The sequence below is a fragment of the Tursiops truncatus genome, chromosome 2 (genome assembly GCF_011762595.2).
Source record: "Tursiops truncatus isolate mTurTru1 chromosome 2, mTurTru1.mat.Y, whole genome shotgun sequence".
Taxonomy (NCBI): domain Eukaryota; kingdom Metazoa; phylum Chordata; class Mammalia; order Artiodactyla; family Delphinidae; genus Tursiops; species Tursiops truncatus.
In genome coordinates, this window is record NC_047035.1 from 162753663 (window position 1) to 162779965 (window position 26303).

At 36.6% G+C, this 26303-nt stretch overlaps 1 protein-coding gene across 17 annotated transcripts in view; it reads left to right on the forward strand.

The window, feature by feature from the left end:
- MLLT10 (MLLT10 histone lysine methyltransferase DOT1L cofactor) overlaps positions 1-26303 on the forward strand; it is a 249150-nt gene that overhangs the window by 89319 nt on the left and 133528 nt on the right. For 16 of the 17 annotated variants that reach the window (XR_012330414.1, XR_004525403.2, XR_004525404.2 and 13 more), the window contains 4 exons: positions 893-1002; positions 15583-15686; positions 18891-18984; positions 20894-20989. Coding sequence is in view for 14 of the 17 variants with exons in the window: in XM_073801642.1 (XP_073657743.1) it covers positions 893-1002; positions 15583-15686; positions 18891-18984; positions 20894-20989 (404 nt within the window). In the remaining 3 variants the exon portion in view is untranslated. The remainder of the gene's footprint in view (positions 1-892; positions 1003-15582; positions 15687-18890; positions 18985-20893; positions 20990-26303) is intronic. The other variant, XM_033852428.2, reaches the window with a different exon arrangement.

Consider the following 26303-nt stretch of genomic DNA (forward strand, 5'->3'; position numbering starts at 1 on the left):
TTGTGGGCTCTAGAGCACAGGCTCAGTAGTTGTGGCACGTGGGCTTAGTTGCTCCGCAGCATATGGGATCCTCCCTGACCAGGGCTCGAACCCATGTCCCCTGCATTGGCAGGTGGATTGTTAACCACTGCACCACCAGGGAAGTCCCAAAACTTCATACTTTTATAGTGGTTCTCAGAGGAATTATTGATCTGAATTATTCAGTTTACTCTTATAAAAAGTGTCAGTGCCAGCATCTGAATTAAAAATTTCCCTTGGGGGGCTTCCCTGGTGGCACAGTGATTGAGGTTCTACCTGCCATTGCAGGGGACATGGGTTCGAGCCCTGGTCTGGGAGGATCCCACATGCCGCGGAGCAGCTAGGCCCGTGAGCTACAACTACTGAGCCTGCACATCTGGAGCTTGTGCTCCGCAACAAGAGAGGCCGCGACAGTGAGTACCCGCTCACCGTGATGAAGAGTGGCCCCCTCTCGCCGCAACAAGAGAAAGCCCTCACACAGAAACGATGGCTCAACACAGCCAAAAAAGAAAAAAAAATTTTCCCTTGGGGAGTTCCCTGGTGGTCCAGTGGTTAGGATTCTGGGCTTTCACTGCTGTGGCCCGGGTTCGGTCCCTGGTCGGGGAACTGAGATCCATCCAGCAAGCCTTGTGGCACAGCCAAAAAAACCCCCAAAGTTTCTTTTTATTTGTGTTACTGTGTGTATTAACTGGAGAAATGACTAAGAGTCTTATCAGTAGTGGTTTGATGATCAGTCAGTAGTGATAATTTGTTAATGTTTTTGTTGTGCATTTCCTAAAATGGACATTTAAGGGACCTGTTCATAAAGTTAATAATTTAATTTATCTTTGAAAAAGCTTTATTGAAAAATGACATTATTTTTGTTTATTTTTAGGTTGGGCTCATGTGGTTTGTGCCCTGTATATTCCAGAGGTACAGTTTGCCAATGTTTCAACAATGGAACCAATTGTTTTACAGTCTGTGCCACATGATCGTTATAATAAGGTATAGTAGATATTATTTTATTGATGTTTGAATATAATTTTTTTGTTTTAAAACTGGGAAGTATAAAGGAATTTTTAAATTTTGTTTTATTACAGCCCTTCATTAAAAAATTTAAATTAAATGCCTCCGTTGATTTGGAAAAAGTGTAATTACTGTGGTAAACTACAAGTATTAAAATATGTTATTAAGGTCACAGGAGTACAAAACAAACACACACAAACAAAACTATATTACCTTTTACATTAACCTAAGTATTTAAGCTTCTAGCATTTTAATCTGTATAGATTTGTTCTTTTTTTTAAAAAAATATTTATTTATTATTTTGGCTGCACCAGGTCTTAGTTGTGGCACTTGGGATCTTCGTTGCAGCATGCAGGATCTTTAGTTACAGTATGTGGAATCTTATAGTTGCGGCATGTGGACTTCTTAGTTGCGGCATGCAGACTTCTTTGTTGTGGCATGTGAACTCTTAGTCGCAGCATGCATATATGCCTGGTTCCCTGACCAGGGATCGAACCCAAGCCCCCTGCATTGGGAGCGCAGAGTCTTACCCATTGGACCACCAGGGAAGTCCTTAGATTTGTTCTTTAAGAATTACTAACTTTTATGTTCTTTCAGACATTGAGGATCTGTTAAATTTGAATTAATCATTATTTGGTATAATATTTGTTATGATGCTACACATCCTGTCTTATCACAGAATATTATTTGCTCATCTCTCCTCTCCACATTATTTCGTTCCCCCGAGATAGGATTTTTATTGTTGCCTTTTTTTTTTTTTTTTTTTTTTGGCGGTACGTGGGCCTCTCACTGCTGTGGCCTCTCCCGTTGCGGAGCACAGGCTCCGGATGCGCAGGCTCAGCGGCCATGGTTCACGGGCCCAGCCGCTCCGCGGCACATGGGATCCTCCTGCATGCCCTGCATCGGCAGGCGGACTCTCAACCACTGCGCCACCAGGGAAGCCCTATTGTTGCCTTTTTTAAAAACCTTAGTTAATGTTCACTTTTTTCCTGTATCTTTTTATTAATTTAGTACATTTATATTATTGTTTCATTCTCTTGCATATTATTGGATGATTTTTTTCTATTAACCACTGTGTCTTTAAATATAGTGTTACCATTTTTAACTAAAGGTACCTGTTGATTTATTCCATTGGTGAAGAAAGTGTCACTGCAGCCAGTTCTAAGGTTTCAAAATACTAAACATTTTGTAATGTAGATCGTTAGTATTTATTAAAAAAAAATGGAAAATATGGATAAAAAAATAGGAAAATGCGAGACAGAAATCATCTAAAATCTTTTTTGTGTGCATTTTTACATATACTATATAACTGTAAAAAGTTTGGATCATAGTGCTCATACTGTTCTGTTTTTGAAACCTAATAACCCTGAACATCATTTTTTGTTAATAAATTATATTTTGCCATTATTTCTAGTGGATATTTAGCATCTAATACAAACTATTATTAGTTTTGATAAAATATAATTTATTAGGAACGCCTTAGGAACACCTTCTTGTTGAAGAGCCTCACTTGGTGTTTGGCATGTACATACCAGCCAAATCTCTGTGTAAACGAGTATGAACATTTTGGAGGCTTCAGTAAATATATTGTGTGAAGTTGTTCTAGAATGTAGTTTCTCATTTATTAATCACACTAGTTATATGTGAGAGTGCACATAATCTTATATCCTGTTAAGTGCACTGTATATTACCATTAAAACAGGCTTTGGTATTCTTTTTAGTGAAAAATATTAGTGTTTGAATGATTTTCTTTGAATATTGGTAAGGTTAGATATTTTAAAGTTTTTTAAAAAGGTTATTCATGTTTGTTAATTGATCTTGAATAGCTCTTCGTTCAGTTTAATATTGTAATGTTTTAATTTTTTCTTACAAAATGTTTTTTATATTGGAGATGTTATTTTTTATTCTTATATACTTGCTGTGGATGCTTTTGCCCATAACTTAACATTTTCTGTTTATTTTTCATTAAGTCTTGATGGTTTTTATTGTTGTCGGTATTCTAGCAGGTTAATTTCTTCTAGTTTGAAGTTTAAAATTTTTATGTAATTTACACAACTACTCTTTATTGTTTCTGCCTTTGTTGCCATGCAAAGAAAATCTTTCTCTACACTAATGTCTATTTTTTTAGTACTTTCAAAATTCATTTCTAAAAATACTTGTTTTTTTCCTTTCAATTTTGAAATAATTTCAAACTTAAATTAAGGTTGCATTAATAGTACAAAGACTTCTTCCTCTCCTAAACCATCTGAGAGTGATTTATCATATAACACCGACACCTCTGAATGCTTTAGTTTGTATTTCCTATAAAGAAGGACTTTCTTCTGCATGACCAGAATACAACCAAAATCAGGAAATTAACATTTATGCATTATTACTGTCTAATCCAGAGACCCCATCATTATTTGCCTAATTTTCATTCATGTTTTCTTTTTTCCCTTTCATAGCAAAAAGATCACAGATTGCTTTTTGTCTCTTAGGTCTCCTGAATAGTAACTCAGTCTTTCTCTGACTCTCATAACTTTGATACTTCTGAATGGTATAGGCCAGTTATTTGTAGAATGGATTTTTATAATGTTTCCACATGATTAAATTCAGATTATGTGTTTTTGGCAGGAATATCACAGACACGATGCTATGTTCTTCTCATTGCATCCTGTCAGGTGGTACATGATTTCAGCTTTTCCCATTACTGGTGATTTTACCTTGATCACTTGGTTAAGGCAGTGTCTACAAGATTTCTTCGCTGGGAGGTTAATCTTTATTCCCTTTATAATCAGTAAGCATTTTGTGGGGAAGTACTTTCTTTTTTTTTGTGGTACGCAGGCCTCTCACTGCTGTGGCCTCTCCCGTTGCGGAGCACAGGCTCCGGACGTGCAGGCTCAGCGGCCATGGCTCACGGGCCCAGCCCTCCGCGGCCTGTGGGACCTTCCTGGACCGGGGCACGAACCTGTGTCCCCTGCATCGGCAGGCGGACTCTCAACCACTGCGCCACCAGGGAAGCCCCGGGAAGTACTTTTTATGTAAATATCTTGTTCCTTGTGCCTTTTACTCACTAATTTTAGCATTCATTGTTGTTTCTTTGCTTAATTAGTCTATTAGATTGATGGCAAGTGGTGGTTTCCTAATTCCATCTTTTACATTCATCAGGTGGCATTCCATTTTAAGGAAAAGCTTTCTCCACTCTGCAATTATTTATATTAGTATGGACTAATATTGACTTACATGTTAATATTTTATTTTAATGGGTCATTCCCCATTACTGTCACTTATTGTGATGTTCATATTGTCTCAGGTTTGGCCAGTGGTACCTCTTCATGTGGGTTCCTGTGTCTTTTGACATGGTTCTGTCATTGTTTGAGCACTTCTTTACTTCTGACATGACAGTATGTTCTAGGCACATCTTCAACCATTCCTTGTCTTAGCCCTAGAATAACATTTCTCCAGGGAGCCTTGATTTGTTTTAGGTGAGAATGGTATTTAGAAACCAAAGTGGACACTAGGTGTGCTCATTGCTATTAGGATGTTGCTACTTCCAGACCCTCTCAGTGTGTATAGATGCAGAGATAAACGCACATTCACATCTATATCTTCTTTATATTTTGAAGTTGGTGAGGTCACATAGATACTTCTGATTTAGTATATGGATTTATGTATTAAACACAAACATATCTATATGTATTTCTGTATCTGTCTGTCTTTGTATCTATTTATTTATCGAACCATAAACTCCTAGGAATTTCCTAGTAATTTCCCTAAACCTAATCCAACAGCACAGGGTTCATTCTAATGTTTTTTTGTTTTTGTGTTATGACTCTCATGCCAGACAATGAGAAACGTGACTCCCATTATTCTCAATATATTTGATCATTCTCTCTTATATTGACAAATCTTCTGTTGCTGCCATCCCATAATACAGAGGCCAGCCTAACCATTTTCAGGCTCAGACCTCACTCTGGGTTGCTGCTGCTTCCCTGCATGTCTGTCTTTATTTTTTAAAACCATTTTGGGGGTTTGACACCCAGCTTCAGTCCAGAACTACCCCTTCTCCCCTCACTTTGCTCACTTTGCTCAGGTTCTTACAACTCACTTGGACACTACCTCCACCCCAGCCCCCAACACTCTCATGAGCGCCAACACTACTGGGGCTCTGATAGTTGAGTTGGCCTGCCCCTTCCTTCCCAGGATAGATGCTAGCATGCTTGGCCCCACCTCATGGCTTTAAGACTAAAGTACTCAAGAAGTAAGGGAGGGAGTATAGAGGCAGAATGAATTAATTTAGGTATAAATCTTCTATCCACTTAGAGTTAATTTTAGAATATGGTGAGATGTGTGTGTAATTTTTCCCCTCCCATGTGGTTTAGTCAACCTTTTCAACACTATTATTGAATAATCTATGTTTTGCACAGTGATTTGAAATACTGTTTGAATCATTATTAAATTCTTGGCTATTCTTGACATTTTTTCTGTTCCATTGATGTGTCTTTCTATTCTTAGTCTACTACCACACTGTTTTAAATTATTATGGCTTTAAATACATCTTGGTACATGGTAGAACAAATATTGTCATGTATTTCTTTTTTTAGATGAACCTTAAGAGTAACAATACAATTTTAATTTTACTGGTGCTACAGTGAAATACTATTTTGGGGAAAAATTGATCTTCTTGGAATATTGCATCTCCCCTTCCAGAAGCATGGTGTATCTCTCTGTCAAATTTTTTCCTTATATGTTTCTTGGATTCTTATGGTTGTTGGTCTGTATAGTTAACCTTAAAAAGAATAATATTCTGTTCGTGAATATTCAGTATGGTTAATAGGGGACATGGAATTCTGAAATGATAGGAACAATGGGAAAATGGATTGTTGCATTTTGGAAGACATCAATCTTTTTTTTCTCTTTGGGGGACGTGTGGGGGCGTTCCCTGACCAGGGATTGAACCTGGACCATGGCAGTGAAAACGCCAAGTCCTAACCACTGGACTGCCAGGGAGCTCCCCTGGAATACATCAGTCCTTAATGAGTGGTAGTAAAGGATAATGTGGAGATTATTAATAAATGTATTGGGCACTTAAAATGGACCTGCTTTGCATTGTGCTAGACGCTAAGAGTTCAGAGTTTCATAAAATACAGGGTTTATCTCCATGTGACACTTAGACAGTCAAGTAAATATATAACTACGATGTATGAAAATAATAAGAAATTATAAATAATAAAAAATCTGAATAGAGTATTATGGAACATAATGAAAGGAGGGATTATTTTTGTCTAAGGAATTGAATAAGGCACACAAAGATATTATATAACGGCTGTGCATGATAATAAGAAATTTGACCTGTGGAAGAAAGAATCAAATAATAATTCTAGACAGAGAAAGTAGCATAAATTAGGGTAATAGGTACAAAGGGGAGGTGCTAGGCAGTTCAGAGAATAATAAATCCTGTGTGGCTGGAACACTGTAAGATTTAGAAGAAAAAAAGGAAAATTTCTAGACTATTTGTATAGTATATCCAGTTGCAGAGAACTCACTGTGTTGACTTATTTTGTTAAAATTTCCACATCATTATATATATAGTGGCCAGTTTCTGTACCATTTGTCATCAGATTCTTGTTTTTATTTTTTGACCTCTCATATTTTCTTGTATCAATTCCTTATTTCACTAACATATACATTTTGTTAATAAATTTGAGTGGCATATGTTACCTTTAATTACGTTTCAATAATTTTTAAGAAATGGGAAGATTGGGGCAACATAGATATTTGGGAACTTTTTTGGGTGGTCTTGTGTTCTTTAGAGTCAAGGAAGCATTTAGTTTAGAAAGCTGCAATTTCCATAGAAAGTAGTTGGCAGATGATGGGTATATCCTGGATTTATCCTTTTGAATAGCTTTTATTTACTGAATGGCCATGAAGGAATGAGTGTTTATAAGTATAGGAAGGATCATAACAGACCAACCAAACAAACCAAAAATACTATAAAACATGGTGTCATTGAACTATAAGAGGATAATGGTAGAGGAAAACTTAGAAATTGCTAGCCCAACTTCCCTTTATCTTTTTTCTAAAGGAATAGATGTGGAAAGCTATTAAGAATTTTTTTTTCTTGACGTATAGTTGATTTACAAAGTTGTGTTGGTTTCAGGTGTATAGTAAAGTGATTCAGTTATATCTATGTCTGTATACACATACATACATATATATGCTTTTTCAGATTCTTCTCTGTTATAGGTTATTACAAGATATTGAATATAGTTCCCTGTGCTATACAGTAGGTCCTTGTTGTTTACCTATTTTATATATAGTAGTGTGTATATGTTAATCCCCAATTCCAAATTTATCCCCCACGTGGGGTGTGTGTGTGTCACATGTTCTTTATCCATTTATATGTCGATGGTGGACATTTATGTTGCTTCCATGTCTTGGCTATTGTAAATAGTGCTGCTTGGCTATTGTAAATACGAACAGTGGGGTGCATGTGTCTTTTTGAGTTATAGTTTTCTCTGGATATATGCCCAGGAGTGGGATTGCTGGATCATATGTTAACTCTATTTTTAGTTTTTTAAGGAACCTCCATACTGTCTTCCATAGTGGCTGCACCAGTTTACATTCGTACCAAAAGTAAATGCCTCATCTCTTGTATCTAGGCTGCTCTGTAACTTGTTTTGGCTAATAAAGTGCGGTGGAAGTAACATTGTGTGACCTCTCTCTGTGGCTTGATGATCTGTTTTCTGAGTCCATTGGGGTGGCCCTGCCCCTTCATCCTCCTCTAATGATACCTTATGTTTAGGTTGAGGGCTGGAATATTGGGTGATTTGGTGCCACAGAGGTTGGTTTCTTTCTGTGCTCTTCCTTTTACCACACTTTTGTCCCACCTGTTAGTGCTAGACTGCTGTCGTTTATTATTTGATGTTTTGGGCTTTTGATTTCTTGGTGGTTTTGGTCCAGCCTCAGTCCTTGGTGGGCTCTGTATATCTGGGCCTCAGGGTTTCACCAATTCATTGCCTCCTGCCTTTGGCAGACTTTACATCTGTGGAAGGACTTGGGAGGGAGACAGCTTCCTGTCTCTCCCCAAGTGTTAGAAGATCTCCGATAACAGATCCTGGGGTCAGGAATTTTTCCTGCCCCTTGTTTAGGGGAAAAAGATTTTCCCCTTTGTCCTCCTAGCCATCATGGGTCTTTACTTATGCCCTGGGTGTGACAGGATTTGCTGCCAATCCCCCAGACGCTCAAGGCTTTTGAGAGTAGTGTCTGGGCAAGAGATGGGATTTCATATCTTTGCCTCAGTGGCACCTGATCCTCTCCTTCATGCCTGCACCACCAAGGGAGATTCTTTCTGGTTGTTTTGTCTCCTTCCAGTCTTCCCCAAGAGCTCCTTGTAAATCTTCATGGAGTAGAGCCTGTGAGTGAGTGTGAACTCCTGTCTGTGGTTCCAGTGGTTCTGTACTACTGCAGTAGCCCACAATCAGCCTTGAGCAATTTGTTAAAATTTTAGCTGGTTTCTTATCTGCATGTCTTCCTCCACATTTTCTTCCCTTGCTCTGTCGTTAGTGGATAGTCTGAGTGTCTTGTGGTTTTTAGGCAGCTGAAGGAGAGTGTGTCTGCCCTTGGATTTCAAACTATTTGGTTGCCTTTGCAGGTGCAAATCTTTCATAGTTTCAAGAAAAGTTGTGGGTTTTATAGATTAAATGGCTTTTTCTTGATAGGTTTAGAGTCATGTTCTTTCAGCTCTCTACTTTTTAGGTAGAGGTGGAATTTGGCCCCTGAATCCTTTTGATATGAACACTGTTTCTTTTATTCAAAATATTAGGTCAAACTATGACTTTTTCCCCCCTTAAAATGAAAGTTTTCAGGCTATAAGTTTGCCTCTGAGTATAGCTTTATTCACATACTTGACATTTTATTTAGATGCGATTTTGTTGTTTGGGATCATTTTCTAAATAATCCTCAAGTTAGTTTATAATTTTTCTTCTCGATCCAATAGCTATTTAATTGCGAAATTTAAAATTTGCAAATCACTTTTTTCCTCCTTTGATTCATGTGTCTTGGAAGCTCTTGTTGGTTGCATGTATATATGCTTATAATTGTTATATCTGTTTTATTATTATAAAATCTCTCTCAACAGTCTATTTTTCTTTTTTTTAAAATAAATTTATTTATTTATAGTAGTGGACATGGGCTTAGTTGCTCCATAGCATGTGGGGTCTTCCTGGACCATAGATCGAACCGGTGTCCCCTGCATTGACAGGCAGATTCTTAACCCCTGCGCCACCAGGGGAGTCCCTCAACCGTCTATTTTTTTGTCTGATAATAAACCACTTGTATTTGCTTGCCTTTTGCATGGTATATCTATTTTCATCCTTTTACTTTGAACTTACTTGTGTCTTCAAATCTAAAGTATGCATTGCCTTGTGTTTGCTTGCCTTTTGCATGGTATATCTTTTTTCATCGTTTTACTTTTAACTTACTTGTGTCTTCAGATCTAAAGTATGCATCCTATAGATGGCATATGGAACTTTTTTTTTTTTTTTTTTGCGGTATGCGGGCCTCTCACTGTTGTGGGCTCTCCCGTTGCGGAGCACAGGCTCCAGACGAGCAGGCTCAGCAGCCATGGCTCACGGGCCCAGCCACTCCGCGGCATGTGGGATCTTCCCGGACCGGGGCACGAACCCGTGTCCCCTGCATCGGCAGGCGGACTCTCAACCACTGTGCCACCAGGGAAGCCTGGAACTTTTTTTTTTAATTCAGTTAATCAGTCTCTGCCTTTTGATTGGATTATTTTCATATTCAGTGCTATTAATGTGGTTGGGTTTACATCTGCCGTTTTACTTTGTTTTCTTTTTTACTTTTTTTTTATTAACAGCAATGTTTTGTTTTTTTGGCTGTGCTGGGTCTTCGTTGTTGTCTGTGGGCTTTCTATAGTTGAGGCCAGTAGGGGCTACTGTTTGTTATGGTGTGTGAGTTTCTCATTGCAGTGGCTTCTCGTTGCAGAGCGCAGGCTATAGGTGCATGAGCTTCAGTAGTTGTGGCTCACGGGCTTTAGAGTGCAGGCTCAGTAGTTGTGGCGCACAGGCTTAGTTGCTCTGTGACATGTGGGATCTTCCCAGACCAGGGATTGAACCTGTGTCCTCTGCATTGGCAGTCAGATTCTCAACCACTGCGCCACCAGGGAAGTCCCTTAATTTGTTTTCTTTGTCTTGTGACTACTTTGTTTTTTCTCTTTGTACACTACCTTCTTTAATGTTTATAAGTGGATGTTTTCTGGTGTACCGTTTTCATTCCTTTCATGATTTTTAAATTATATTTTCTTCGGTTATATTCTTAGTGGTTGCTCTAGGGCTTACAATATTCATCTTAACTTACCAGAATCTACTTAACTCCAGTAAGATATAAAAAATTTATAGCATTCATTTTATTTCTTTCCTCTCCACCTTTGTGCTATTAGTATTATAGATATCATGTCTCTATATATACTACAAGCCCCAAAGTAGTTAAAATTATTGCTTTATATAATCTTACATTTTTTTAAAGAAGCTAAGAGATGAAGACCACAGATATATTTATAGAGTGTGTGTTTTCCTGTTTACCATTTTTATTTCTCTTCATTTCTTCCTATGGGTTCCAGTTACCATCTCGTGTTATTTCCTTACTCCAAAATAACTTATTCCCACTCTCTTTCATTGTGTCGTCATTGTCACATATATTACATTTCTATATGTTATAGTCCCAACAATACAATTTATGGACATTGTTTTATGTGATTGTTTTTTAAATTAAGAGAATGAGAAAGAAATATCTCATCATACTATCTTTTATCATTTCGTATGTAATTACCTTTGTCAGAACTCTTTGTTTTTTAATTGGTCTATATATTTATTTATTTACTTATTTTTTTTTGCGGTACGCGGGCCTCTCACTGTTGTGGCCTCTCCCGTTGCGGAGCACAGGCTCTGGATGTGCAGGCTCAGTGGCCATGGCTCACGGGCCCAGCCGCTCCCCGGCACGTGGGATCTTCCCGGACTGGGGCATGAACTCGTGTCCCCTGCATCGGCAGGCGGACTCTCAACCACTGAGCCACCAGGGAAGCCCTATATATTTATTTTTTAAAATTTCAGCTTTATTGAGGAACTCTTTGTTTTTTTGTGTGGATTGCAATTACTGTCTAGTGTCACTTAATTTTAGCCTAAGGAATTTCTTTTTGTAGTTCTTGTTAGTGAGGTTTGGAGCAACAAAGTATCTCAGTTTTTTTGGGCCTGAGAATGTTATTTTGCCATTATTTCTGCAATATAGCTCTTCTGGATATAGGATTCTTGGCTGATAGTTTTGTTCTTTCAGCATTTTGAATGTTATTCCACTGCTTTCTGTCCCCTATTTTATTCCTAATGAAACCTCAGGTTTACTTGTATTTGATGATCCATTTCCCTCATTTCGCTTTCGAGATTTTCTCTTTATTTTGCCTTTCAGCATTTTGAGTGTCCATCTGTTTGTATTTATCCTGTATGGAGTTTGGTGAGCTTTTTGGATGTGTACGTTATTGTTTTTCATCACATTTGGGAAGTTTTCGACCATTATTTCTTCAGGTACAGTTTCTATCCTTTTCTTTCCTCTCCTGATTTTCTCATTACACATCTGTTAATGCAGTTAATGGCATACCACGTTTCTCTGAAACTGTTCTTTAGGTAATATAATCTAAAAAATCTGTTCCTTAGATTGTAAATTCTCTATTGATCTATTTTTAAAGTTGATTCTTTCCCTACTGCCAACTCAAATCTACCATTGAGCCCTTTTAGTGTGGGTTTTTTTTTTTTTTTTTTTTTTGCTGTACGCGGGCCTCTCACTGTTGTGGCCTCTCCTGTTGTGGAGCACAGGCTCCGGACGCGCAGGCTCAGCGGCCATGGCTCGCGGGCCCAGCCGCTCCGCGGCATGTGGGATCTTCCCGGACCAGGACGCGAACCCGTGTCCCCTGCATCGGCAGGCGGACTCTCAACCACTGCGCCACCAGGGAAGCCCCCCTTTTAGTGAATTTTAAAATCGAGAATTTCTGTTTGGTTGGTTTTGGTCTCCTAAGTCCAACATCTTGGTTCCCCGCAAAGACAGTTATCGATGCCTGCTTTTTTTTTTTTCTTATGAATGGGTCATACTTTTCTCTTTCTTTGCATGTCTTATAATTTTTTGTTGAAAATTAGACATTTTATTTTATTTATTTTTTTGGCTGCGTCGGGTCTTAGTTGTGGCACACGGGATCTTTGTGGAGGCACGTGGGATCTTTTTCATTAAGGCACGTGGTCTGCTCAGGTTTCTCACTAGTTGCGGCGCGCAGGCTTGTCTTTAATTGTGGCGTGCTGGTTTTATTTATTTTTTCTTTCTCTCTATCTAGTGATGCGTGTGCTCTGTAGTTTGCGGCACGTGGGCTCTCTCGTTGAGGCATGTGAGCTCAATAGCTGTGGCATGTGGGCTTAATTGCCCTGCAACGTGTGGGGTCTTAGTTCTTCTACCAGGGATCGAACCCACGTCCCCTGCATTGGAAGGCAGTTTCTTTACCACTGGACCACCAGAGAAGTCCCTAAAAATTAGACATTTTAGATAGTAGCCCCTCTAGAGAATGAGTCTTCCTTCTCCTTGCAGAGACAGAACCTCTGCACTAGTGCTCTGGAGCTGGGGATGGTGACAGCACTTTGCTTCTCCTGAAGAGGCACGTGTACTCTGACAGGGTGCTGGAAGGAGGGAAGGGTATAGTAGCCCAGCTTATCCCTCCTAGCATGGAACTTCCATTCTGCTAGCAAGCTGGGGAAGGAATGATAGGGCCCCAGGAAACTTGGCCTGTTTTTAGGGTGGGAGGCTATGAATGGGAGCTACCAGGATGAGTAGTAGTATGAGAGTCACTGGAGACCTGGCCCTCCTCGGGTAAAATTGTAGCCTTAGACTAGGATCTGTGGAGAGAGGGAGCCCTCATCTTCTTGACAGCGCCACCCAGAAAGGAACTTCCATCACAGGAAGCAGTATGTGGGGGTGGTGGTGGTGATGGGGGTAGATCATGGCTCAAATGCCACCGGCTCTCACTGTTCTTATTGAGATTTAGTAGATTGTCTTGGGTAAAATCTTCTGCTTTCTGCATGTCTTCAGGACAATTTTCAGAGACTTTATTATTTTTCTTTATTGAAGTGTAATTGATATACAGTACCATGTAAGTTACAGATTTTCAATATAGTAACTCATTTTTTTTGTAACTCATAATTCTTAAAGGTTATACTCCATTTATAGTTATTATAAAATATTGGCTATATTCCCTGTGTTGTACCATATATCCTTGTAGCTTATTCTATACAGAGACTTTAAATGGTTCTTTTTCACCTATGAAATGGTTAATTTACTGAGGAGAGGATCCGTGGACCTCTTCACTCTGGTATTTCAGAAGTCTGGAAGGCCTAACTTCTTTAAAAAAAAAAATATGTCATAATTTTAGTTTTATTGAGTGGTCAAATGATGGTGTCTTTTCACTGTCAGCTCTGTTGGAAGTTACTGAGATATTCTTTGAGGCCTATTTGCATATTTTCCCTGAATTTTGCCATTTAAAATGTTACTGTTTCGGGACTTCTGTGGGGGTGCAGTGGTTGGGAGTCTGCCTGCCAATGCAGGGGACACGGGTTCGAGCCCTGGTCCGGGAAGATCCCACATGCCGTGGAGCAGCTAAGCCCATGTGCCACAAGTGCTGAGCCTGCACTCTAGAGCCCATGAGCCACAACTGCTGAGCCTGTGTGCCACAACTGCTGAAGCCCATGCGCCTAGAGCCTGTGCTCCTCAACAAGAGAAGCAACTGCAATGAGAAGCCTGTGCACCACAATGAAGGGTAACCCCCGCTCACTGCAACTAGAGAAAATCTTCACGCAGCACCGAAGACCCAATGCAGCTAAAAATAAATAAATAAAATAAATTAATTAAAAAAAAGTTACTGTTTCAATCTGCTCTGTACTTTTCTTTTTAAAATTTTATTGATCATTTATAGGCTAAAAGATGTATGTTAAATGTTTCCATTGTAATTGTTTGATATTGCCTTCTGGTAATTTGAACAGTTAGAGATGCTCTTTTTAAAAATTAATTAATTAATGAATTAATTTGGCTGCATCAGGTCTAAGTTGTGGCATGTGGGATCTTTTGTTGCGGTGAGTGGGCTTCTCTCTAGCGTGGCACGTGGACTCTAGAGTGCATGGGCTCAGTAGTTGCAGCATGTGGGCTTAGTTTTGTTGCAGCGAGCGGGCTCTTCGTGGCGGTGTTTGGGCTTCTCTCTAGTTATGGTGCAGGCTGTAGAGCGTGCAGGCTCAGTAGCTGTGGCACGTGTGCTTCGTTGCCCCATGGCACATGGGATCTTAGTTCCCCAAGCAGGGATCGAACTCACGTCGCCTGCATTGGAAGGTAGATTCTCAGCCACTGGACCACCAGGGAGGTCTCTAGAGATGCTCTTATTCAGTGTGTCTAGGTTAGTTTTGTTGTAACTAAGGATTTTACTTTTTAGAGATATAAGATAATTTTTGTAATTCAGTTCAGTCTGAATCCATGTCTTTCAGCAGAGGAGTTGAAATTCATTTACCTGACTTTACTATATATTACTCTTTTTTTGAAACTGTGTTCTTATCAATATTGTTGAACGGTGTTATTTGGCACCACAGTGCATAGTGGGGGAAACTTCTCCAAATTTAAAAATACATGTGGTCCTGTTGAAGTTTGCTAGGTTATACCTTGTTACTGTTGAGAAATTGGTTTCTTTTTAGAATTGTATCATCTGAGTATATGTAGTTAGGCATTAATTTTTGTATACTCAACTTACAGTCAGTTGATAATTTTATTCATTATACACTTGTAGATTGCCATTTTTATAATTTAGTCTTTCATGAATATGTGGTGTGGTCTATCAGCTATTTTCAACTGGGAGAAGGACCAGATAGATGTCAAAGTTGCTGGGAGTGTTCATTGGCCAATACCTCTTGGGGACATCTCTGATCTCCTAAAGTGTCTTCCTCCCAGGCCTGTTTTGTCAGGTTGGCAGGGCTGAATGATAGGTCATGTGGGATTTTGTGGACAGTTGGAATGACCTAAACCTTGCGCACTCATTTAGGACTGTCCTTCACCTCTAAGTCCCAACTCCCTGTATCAACCTCCTTTATTTATGCTTACTTCCAGCAGAAAAGAAAGCAAACCTCTTTTTACACCTTTGTTACAGGAATCAGTTAAATATTGGTGAGAAGGAGTATATTAATACTGAGGTGGGGTAGGCTGTGTCCTGCCCCCTGGCCTCAGTTCCTGCGAAGATTCTTCTTATCTTGTGGGGTTTTTGAGTCTAAGGAAACACTGCCTTGTGAAATCGTACTAGGACCGTTTATGTCTGTATTGATGTTTTCATGTTTGGAAAAATTAGATTACAGTCAGAAAAAAAATGAATTCATGATTTGGAGTAGGTTAGATAGTAAACCTGATCTTGACTTCTGAAGATAACTATAAAATCCTTATTTGTGTGAAGCACTCGTAAAGTTTTTGTTTTCTTTTCAATTTGTTTTGTTTCTTTACCCTAAGACTTGCTACATTTGTGATGAACAAGGAAGAGAAAGCAAAGCAGCCACTGGTGCTTGCATGACATGTAATAAACATGGATGTCGACAGGCTTTCCATGTGACATGGTAAGTATGTTTCTGTCATTGTACAGAAGTGAAATTGGGAATACCTTGTAAGTTAAAAACTTAGGTACCCAAATATTATTAAAGTAAATTTTGTTAGGATAGTGTCTATGTTTATATTTACTGTAATAAAGATAATTCTAATAATTGAGTGTATTTACCAGAGTCCAGTAGGTGGACCCTGGTTCTAGTGCCTTATTCAGTTACATTTTGTTTAAAATACTTCTGTTGGTTACCTACCCTTGGATTTGTCATTAGGATTAAAAGAGCTGATGTAGATAAATTTAGTGCAGTACCTGAAATACTAGTAAGGATTTAATGAATGATAGCATTTTTTCACTGTGTTTCAAGAGGGGAAAAAAAAGCAATCGCCATGATTCTCAGTATTATAGTGGCTGTTCCTTAAAAAGTTACTTAAATGTTTTTTTAAATAACATTCTAGTTTTATTTTGTTCATGTTTCTTTTCAGTTTTTATCCATGTACCTATTTGTTGCATAATTTGTTAAAATCACAGTTTAAATGTAACATTGTTTTTTGATAATTTTTTCACCAAAAATTTTGGTAAGATGATATAGTCCACTAGCAACATGGAAATGGCTGCATTATATCCTATCAAATGTTAGTATTTTATTTAATGTTTCACCAATTTGAGACACATTGTTTCCAAATTGTTTTATAATATGTGGTGCTGTAAAGAACATTTTGTGCATTCAACAAACATAAATGTAATTTCCTTAGAATAGTAACTAATGATAATTAATAGCTATTATGTATTGAGTATTTACTATGAAGTGGGCACAGTTCCATGGAGTCGGATTTCAGGGCAAAAATTGTGAACATTATTATTGTTCTTAACACGTGTTACTAAATTTTTGGAGGCAGTGTAAATTGATACTAAAACTTGTACTTATAGGTTTTTTTGAGCATAAAATTTCAAAAGCACAAATTATCCTAAAACAAAACATTCAACATAATAGACAACAATTAAAACTAAAAGTTTGGCGAGACTTCCCTGGTAGTCCAGTGGTTAGGACTCCACGCTTCCACTGCAAGGGGCACGGATTCGATCCCTGGTTGGGGAATTAAGATCCCACATGCTGTGCGGCCAAAAAAGTATAAATAAAATAAAAAATAAAAGTTTGGGTGTAACTCATATAGTTATTAATTTTAAAAATCAGTCTATATTTATCAGCCAGTATAGGAACAGGCTTTATTTCCTGAGCTTTTAGTATGTGGATTTATGAAGTCCATTTTAGATTACTTTTGGGGAATGGAAAATATATATATTTTAATATTCTTTTGGCTGCGCTGTGTCTTAGTTGCGGTATGCGGGATCTTCATTGCAGCCTGCTGGATCTTTAGTTGCGGCATGCGGGATCTTTTAGTTGTGGTGTGTGGGATGTAAATCCCTGACCAGGGATTGAACCTGGGCCCCCTGCGGCATGGGCCCCCTGTGGCATGGAGTCTTAGCCACTGGACCACCAGAGAAGTCCCATGGAAAAGATTTTTGTTTCTTTTAAATTCTCTTAATTGAAAAATGGACAGAAGACCTAAAGAGACATTTCTTCAAAGAAGAAATACAGGTGGCCACTAAGTACATGAAAAGATGCTCAAATCACTAATTATTAGAGAAATGCAAATCAAAACTACAGTGAGGTACCACCTCACACCAGTCAGAATGGCCATCATTAAAAAGTCTACAAATAACAAATGCTGGAGGGGGTGTAGAGAAAAGGGAACCCTCCTACACTGTTGGTGGGAATGTAAGTTGGTACAGCCACTGTGGAAAACAGTATAGAGGTTCCTCAGAAAACTAAAACTAGAATTACCATATGATCCAGCATTCCCACTCCTGAGAATATATCCAGACAAAACTGTATAATTCAAAAATATACATGCACCCCTACGTTCATAGCAGCACTAGTCACAATAGCCAAGACATGGAAACACCCTAAATGTCCATCGACAGATGAATGGATAAAGAAGATGTGGTGTATACACACACACACACACACACACACACACACACAGAGTGGAATACTACTCAGCCATAAAAAAGAATGAAAGAATGCCATTTGTAGCAACATGGATGCAACTAGAGATTATCATACTAAGCAAAGTAATTCAAAAAGAAAAAGACAAATACCATATGATATCACTTATATGTAGAATCTAAAACATGACACAAATGAACCTATCAATGAAACAGAAACAGAATCAGGGACACAGATAATAGACTGGTGGTTTCCAAGGGGGAGGGGGATGGATTGGGAGTTTGGGATTAGCAGGTGCAAGCTGGTATATATGGAATGGATAAACAACAGGGTCTTACTGTATAGCACAGGGAACTATATTCAGTATCCTGTGATAAACCATAGTGGAAAAGAATGTACATATGTGTATAACTGAGTCACTTTGCTGTAGTACCTCAGTAATTAACACAACATTGTAATTCAGCTATACCTCAATAAAAAATAAAAAGAATTCTCTTAATATTGTATTTAAATTTCCAAAGATGAAAGACCTTTTTTGGGTATGAGATACATACTAGTACTTTAATTTTGGAATGTTAAAAGTGGGAGGTCAAATTGACAAGATAATGATTCTAAACTTTAGCACTTCGTGTTTTTTAAAAATATGAATATCATAGCTTTAGGTTTCAGTTCCATTTCTTCCATTGTTTTTAACTAGAAAAACACAGTTTACGTTTCTCTTACCTACTGTACTATGGTATGACTTGAAGCATTTTCCTTCTAACAGTATGTAATCTGCATCATATGTCATGTCAGCCCTTTAGACGCCTGGCCTTTCCAGTTGTACCTGTGATAGAGATTGAAAAAGTAAAATGAAGTGTTAAGTTTGGGGTGTGGAGATATCTTAAAAGAAATTTAATGTCTGCTTGGTGACATAAAACGTGAATAAATCTTCATCCTTGTTAGAGATGGATAAAAAGTTTATTTTAAACCATGTATATAACTTTAAAAATATATCAGTCATAGGATGGGATGAAATGTTCTTGGTCTCAGCTAGAGTAAAGCCTTTTATTTTCCCTTTTTCTCTTAGGAGATGTAAGGTTTTCTTATAAACCCTACATGCTTGGAAGTGAATTTTAAGTTTTATATATATCTCTATATATAATATATAGAGATATATATACACACACCATGGTTTGAAATTTTGTTGATATACTTGGCTTTCTTTTTCAGTGCTCAGTTTGCAGGACTACTTTGTGAAGAAGAAGGTAATGGTGCAGATAACGTCCAATACTGTGGCTACTGTAAATACCATTTCAGTAAGCTGGTAAGAGTTTGTCTTGAATTTAATTTTAAAATGATAATAATTAGTTTTGACAATAGAGTTGAGTCTTTTATAGAAAAGGCATAATAGCCATTACTTTTTTTGGTTGTTTATGCTTCAGATTAAGTTTGCTTAGCGTGTTCTTTGTTGGGAATTAAAAGCTCTAGTAATTTTAAAAGATTTTGCTTTGCTTGGGTTCATTTATGAAGGTGAATATTCTACTTTAGAATATATATTAATAGTTAATAGTAAATGTTGGTATACATTTAGTAGAAAATACAAATGTGTAAAGAACTCTTTGTAATTTACCACCGTTTTCAGTTAATTTAATTTTTGATGTTTGATTATGTATTTTGTGATTATCACTTGTTTCTCATCTTTTTGCTTTATTACTATTACCCATTTTATTATTTATTTTCATTTTTATTTACTTGGAGATAGTAAACCTGAAACAAGGCTCTTTTGTAACTTCTTGGTTAAAGATCTTGAGAAAAATATATTTAAATACAACTTTGGAAATATTTTAGATTTGATCACTCTTTACTGTCACATAGTAGCATGGATGAGTTAGTATTATTTGATTAACCATTACGTATTTTGTGTCCATGTTCCTTTGACAGATCAATATTTCCTTAATGCCCCATTGTCTATTTCTCAGTCTTTAGTGGTATCAGATTTGTATACTGAAAATATAAGGCTTCTTTGTTTTTCTTTAGTGTCTCATTGTTACTTTTTATTGTTACCTCTCCCCTGTGAATAGGGCTATTTCTTTCTTTTTTAAAAATAAATAATATCATTAGGGGCCCCTTTCTTAAGAAATGAGCAGCTCATGACTCCAGTATTCTGGTTTGTGCATATAAAATATTTAAGATTGTACATATATATTGTTTAATATTGAAGACTTTGATTTATTTTAATGACTGTCAAAGAACATTGAAGTGTTCTAAGAGAAATCTTGAGATAGTAAAATTGAAAATTTGCTTTAAAACCACATTGGAATGTTCATTTTCTAAATCAGAGATGATATAGATAAAATATAGAAATAATGAAAGTGGATTTTGACCTTTGCGTAAATAGAATTTTTTCATTGTTACTTATTAATATGCTGTTATCCCATTTGGTGGTTGGGGGAAAAAGTCTGTTTAATAATTTAATAAGATTGTATAAGATCTATGTTTGCATGGAATTTGATCATCTTTTATAGTCACTTTTATCTAGTTTAATTAGTTATGGTACCACCAAATTTTAACACCTCCAGTAACTCTGTCATACTTTATTATGAATCTGTGTAAGTATTTTAAATAGAAATGTGTAATAGTTTTAGTAATGCTTTGAAAAATGCATGGGTCTAATGCTGACATTTCCTTTCATTTTTTTTTTTTCTATATGAACTGCAGAGACAAATTTTTAGAAAATCGTATGCCTTAATACTGAACGTATGAGATTAAAAGGCTTCTTGCTTTTCCTAGTGGCATAAAGTAACTCTTCAGATATTTTCTTTTCTTTTCTTCTAGTGTTGGCATCCTTTTTCAATATGGCATTCTCTATTTTTGGTTGAAACATCTTTAGTTTTTTAAACCAGATGTTGAAAACTATAGTTGATCTCTTTAATGAGGTGGTTTTGTAATAAAATGACAAATAAGCTACTGCTTGTTTGAAAGTATAGTCTGTTTTCACACTTTTTAATAAACATACAAAAACATGGCATTAATCTTAGATTTAGGGTTAGATTTTCCTTTATAATGCAATATATAATATATGGATGGTGTCTGGAGTATATAGTTTGAAATAGACTTTTTTTTTCCTTCAGTAGACATTTTATAGTACTTCACACTTGAATTGGTTTAAACCTAACAAAAGATTTCAAATTTTATATACATATACCTATATGTATACATATTTTCTTTTTTAGAAAAAGAGCAAACGGGGATGTAATAGGTCATATGATCAAAGTTTAAGTGATTCTTCCTCTCACTCTCAGGATAAACATCATGAGAAAGAGAAAAAAGTAAGTGGATTTGTTGTTGCTAAATATGTAGCACATCTACTTAATAGATTTTTTTCCCGTTTTTAGATAAAATTAAGTTTCTTGATAGCTGAATGAAAACATTGAAATACTGAAAAATTTTGGCTAATACAGAGTATTAAGTCAAAGAGTAGGTTTAAAATAATACGCCATATTTGTGAATATGGTTGTACCCATTTCAACTGAAAATTTGAAATATTGAAAACTTTATTGAAGGCATGTGAGGGATTTCTTGCATGTGTTACTCTGGTCATCTTTTGAAATCTTTGGGTAACTTTAGCAATAATGGTTTGTTGCTAGATATTATTAACTGATTATTTCACATGTAAGTAAAAATCTCATCAGCCTTTTCCCTTTATAATATAGAACAATTTTGAAGTTCTGTATATTCTTGACTGTTATTTTTTCCCCAGTGGTACTAATGGATTATTATTTTTTTTAATGACCAAATGTCATACCATTTGTTTGAGAATATTCTGTCTTTTAATTAAAACACTAAAAGCTTGCCTAATACTAATCTGTCTTCTTCTGACTTACCTGTTTTCTGCTTACATTTTTACTTATTGTAAAGGATATGAGTAATTTTTAGTGAACTAATGATAAGTACTGTAGAGTCATTCATAGGACATATTGCCCACATAAGAAAAGGATACTGCTATGGATTGTTTTCAACAAAGTGAAGATACAGAGGACTTCTTCAATTAGGAAAGAATATTACTTTTAAACAGTTGGTATAAACTAGTTTGGAAGATATTTCTACAGATTGTGTGAAAAACTAAATCACTTAACATTTTCATGTTTGTAAATACTTAGGAATTTGGTTAGAATTTGTTTCTTTTTTCAAGGTAAACATTTTGAAAGCTTAAATTTTTTGTTTTGAGATTAATTTTCCAATTATTAGTGAATAATAATTATAACTTTATATTCTCCTTCCGAACATTTGTTAGGTTTATATATTTTTGGTAGATCTTAGGCAACAAGTACACATATTCATTTTGAGTTCTTTAACGAGGTGGTTTTGTGATAGTGACAATAGTAGGGTTTGATTTTGCTGTTTATTGTTGCTTGTGTTGCTCATGGAAAAATGGCAGATTTGGTTTAATTAGCAGTTTTTGTAACAAGCATTGTGAGATTCTATTTAAACTTTTTAATCATGATTGAGGAAGTCTTAGGTAGGGCTTATTATAAATTGTGAAAAGGGAAGTCATACCAATGATGTTCTTATATTCTGCCATTTCATGAGGATTATCTGTTTAAAGAAGTATTTGCTGTATGACCATATTTATCTTAATCTATGCCCTGTCATGTTATTTTTAATGGACAATTATTAAATGTAGTACAGTATTTAATAAATACGGTACTGGTGACTATTTATTTATTAATCTTTTTTTCCTTCTAGGAATGAATTAAAGTTTTCATTTTATGAGTTTTTGCAGTCGTTGAATACTGTATTAAAAAACAATGTATTAAGTTAGTCAAACTTGTTTAACTTTAAATTCTAGCTGTTGGTATTTTCATTAGTATATAAATACTATTTGAATTTTACTTTTAGCACGTATAAGTTTAGTACAACTTGATTTTGTTGTCAGACTTAAAATCAGTTTGTGCATTTTATTTTCTAATAATTAAGATTTTCTGATAATCTATAAAGGCTGTGAGATAAACATACTATAAATTTATTATTATTGTTAGACTTGTTTGCTTGCCTTAGGAATATTCGGGGAGGGACTTTTTTATTATGGTATGATGTTAAGTGATGACGTAGCTGTAAAGATAGGGTGTTACAGACTGTCTTTCTCTTCATCCCTCCTTACCTCTTTTAAGACTTTAACATCTAATAGGGTTGTCTTGAAAATATGCATATCGTGTTATAAAATGTTTTGACAAGTAGTACTTATAATCTATTTGGATTTTACTAATTTAAAATACTATATATTATGAACTAAAATTTGGTGATATTGTTCATAAGATATGTTAGAATCATGTTCCCTGTGAATTCTTTTATCCATGTTCATTCTGTCACATGTTTATTAAGTTATAAATAAGTGATGATAAAGAATATTTAATACTAAATATTGTATTATCCAACTCACTTATTTTTAAATCAAATCAATTTATAAGTTAACTTTTTATATATAACTATAAGAAAATTAAAAAAATATTGGGCTGGCCAAAAAGTTCGTTCGGGATTTCCATAAGCTACAAAAACCAGAACGAACTTTTTGGCCAACCCAATATTTAGCCTTCGCTTTTGAGAGAATTTCTGTGTGGCCTAAGATATATTATTACTGGTTAGATATTAACTGTGAAATGCCAGCAAGGAGAGAGGAAAAGCTAATGGTGAGATATACCTTTGAATTAGAGACAGTTTCTCTAAATATTGGCTTATATATTTTTAAAAGAATCAAAGTACATGTTTGAAATGAATGAAAAGCTATGCATATTATAGGAGGGTCTTAATTCAATCATGAAATAGTTTGGATCATGATCATTACTATTTAAGAAGAATATCTTCTAAGACTATTAATGTCAATTAATGCTCATTGTAAAATAGAATTTTTTTTTTAAGCCTAGTGTTTTTGTGTTTACAGAAGCACTGCCATAGAGTGAGATGTGGGCAAAAGTTAGGAAATGGAGATGCATATCAGACTTGGAGACATGCCATTGTTTTGCGAGGCTCCGAGCTTCAGAAAGGATATTTTTTCTAAAGGCTATGTTGGAGGTCATCATTTAGAAATCAGTGCTTATTTTTTGCATTGAGATAATCTGTACCAGTTCATTTGATCCTCACTTTATGCTCTTCCCACTCATCAATGTTAATTTATATTGTATCAGTAGTACAGTATTATGCTAGACTAGACTTACAATACTTTACAGCCACATTAACATTAGTGGCAGTGTATCTATGGAAATTTACTCAGTTCCAAATAGGTATGACAGAAATCCAGCTGTCCCCTACTACAATTAGAGGGATTTATCTCCCATCCTGTACTCCACCCCCTTACTTGCCCTTGGTTCCATTATGTTATTAATAACTGGCAACAAATGAAGGAGTTATTGCTAGTATAAATACTGTTAGGGTGCTTTGGGAGGTTGGGGGAGATAGGCTTTTTGGTTAGTGTTTTGTGAACCTCAGGGAATTGACTGGACTTCCCTTTTGTTTAGGACTGTTCATCTCTTCGAAGAGAACTGGGCTACTTCTTTGGTCCTTGGAGGAATAAAACTCAATCACAGAGCTGTCATTCTCTGTATTTTTGTTTTTTTTTTAAGTTTTCAGTTTGAGAGTCACCCTTTACACACACACACACACACACACACACACACGCACACACACACCCTTTTTGTACTTCCCTTTGGAAATCTTCCACTCAGGTTAAAGCTTTAAGCTTCTATGTGTGCAAAGAGTTAAGAGGGGGGAGAGGGCAGGGCTTTGCAGGAACAGTAATTTAGAATGTTTGGAGTGTGTGGTGGGGCCGAAGAGTGACAGGAGATGAGACTATTTAATTAAGAAGGTCATTTCCACAGAAGTAGAGAACAAACGTATGGACACCGCAGGGGGAAAGGGGGTGGGTGGGATGAACTGGGAGGTTGGGATTGACATATATACACTAATATGTATAAAATAGATAACTAACGAAAACCTGCTGTATAGCACAGGGAACTACACTTTGCTGTACAGTAGAAACTAACACAACACTGTAAAACAACTATACCCCAATTAAAAAGGTGTCATTTCATGAATAGTTTCAATAGTTTCAACATCCTGGGGTGTTGGGCAGCCAGCCAGAAGGATTAACATCTTTTTTTTTTTTTTAAACTTTTGATTTTGCAGTAATTTTAGACTTGTGGGAAAAGTTGCAAAAATACTACACATTATTTCTCTGCACCATTCACCCAGACTCCCAAGATGTTAGCATTTCATCCTGTTAGCTTTATCATGTCCTCCCTTCCTCTCCCGCCTTTGCCCTCTTTCGCTCACTTTTCTATGTATAATCTTTTTTCTGAACTTGAGACAGTAAATTATAATGCCCTGTTAGCCTAAGTCCTTTAATGTGTAGTTTTAATAAAAGGGGAAATTTCCTACATGATTACAGTACAATGATCAAAGGCAGTAAATTAACATTGTTGCAGAACTATTAGATCTATAGATCCTATTTGAATTCCACCCACTAATGTCCTCCATACTAACTAAAAGAGGGAGACTTTTTTAGTTCTGGTTCAGAATCCAATCCAGGATGACACGTTGCAGTCAGTTGTCCTGTCTCTTAGTTTTTCCCAGTCTGGAATATTTCCTCATTCTTTCTTTGTCTTTCCTGACCCTGACACCTGACATTGTTTCAGGTTCTCTGAGGCTCACTAAATCTTAACAGTGGATTTTACAGTCATACCCTTGCTTTGCTCTCATATAGTGGTTTTCTGACAGTAGCCTAGATTTTATGTTTTTCTGGAAGCTAGTCCTTACTTTAGCATTGTTTGCTGTCTGGAAAGACTGGCAACTTATAAAACCAGCAGGTCTTGGTTCCTTTTTTGTCAGTGGTTTTCCTAGTTTATCTCTATACTGCTTTTTACTATAAATAGCAAAAAGACTGCACTTTCAACATAGTACCTAGAAAATCTCCTTGTTAAATCATACAACACATTGAGTACACTTTCTCTTTTCTATGTTACCATGGGCATAATGTTGCTAAATGTTGTTACTACATAACAAGAACCCCCTTTCCTCTAATTTTCAAGTACATTTTGTTCTCTTTTAAGCCCTCCTTAGCAGCCTCCTGAAAGGCTAGGAATAGTCTCTTCCATGCTCGTTAGGCTTTCACGCATCATCTCCTAAAAATTCTTCCAGCTCCTGCCCACTGAGAAATAGGGTAATACCTGGAGGAATATGTAAGATTAAGGTATGGTAATGGACAAAGAAGAGTATTGTCTTGCCCTGTTTGGGGGGTGGTGGGAGGGGTGGAAGAAAAGAGGTGGCGTGTATGTGAGTAACTTCGCTACCTGAAAACTGGGTTCGCCTCTTGGTGGGTGTTGAGCCAAAAGACACAACCAAGCCAAAGACTGGGAAGGGGGAAAGATTTATTATTTACAGCAAGTAAGGAGAACACCAGGGATCTCTCCCAAAGTGGTATCTCTTCAAACAGCAGAAGTGGGGAAGTTTTAAGCCAAGGGTACATGCATATTCATGAAGGGGCTTGAGCAGAGGAGAATTCAGCATAGAATTGGGGCAGAAGTTGAGAGTCCAAGCTTTAGTTGATTAAAGTCAGGAGGGGTCAGAAAAGATCGACATCATCTGTTTCAT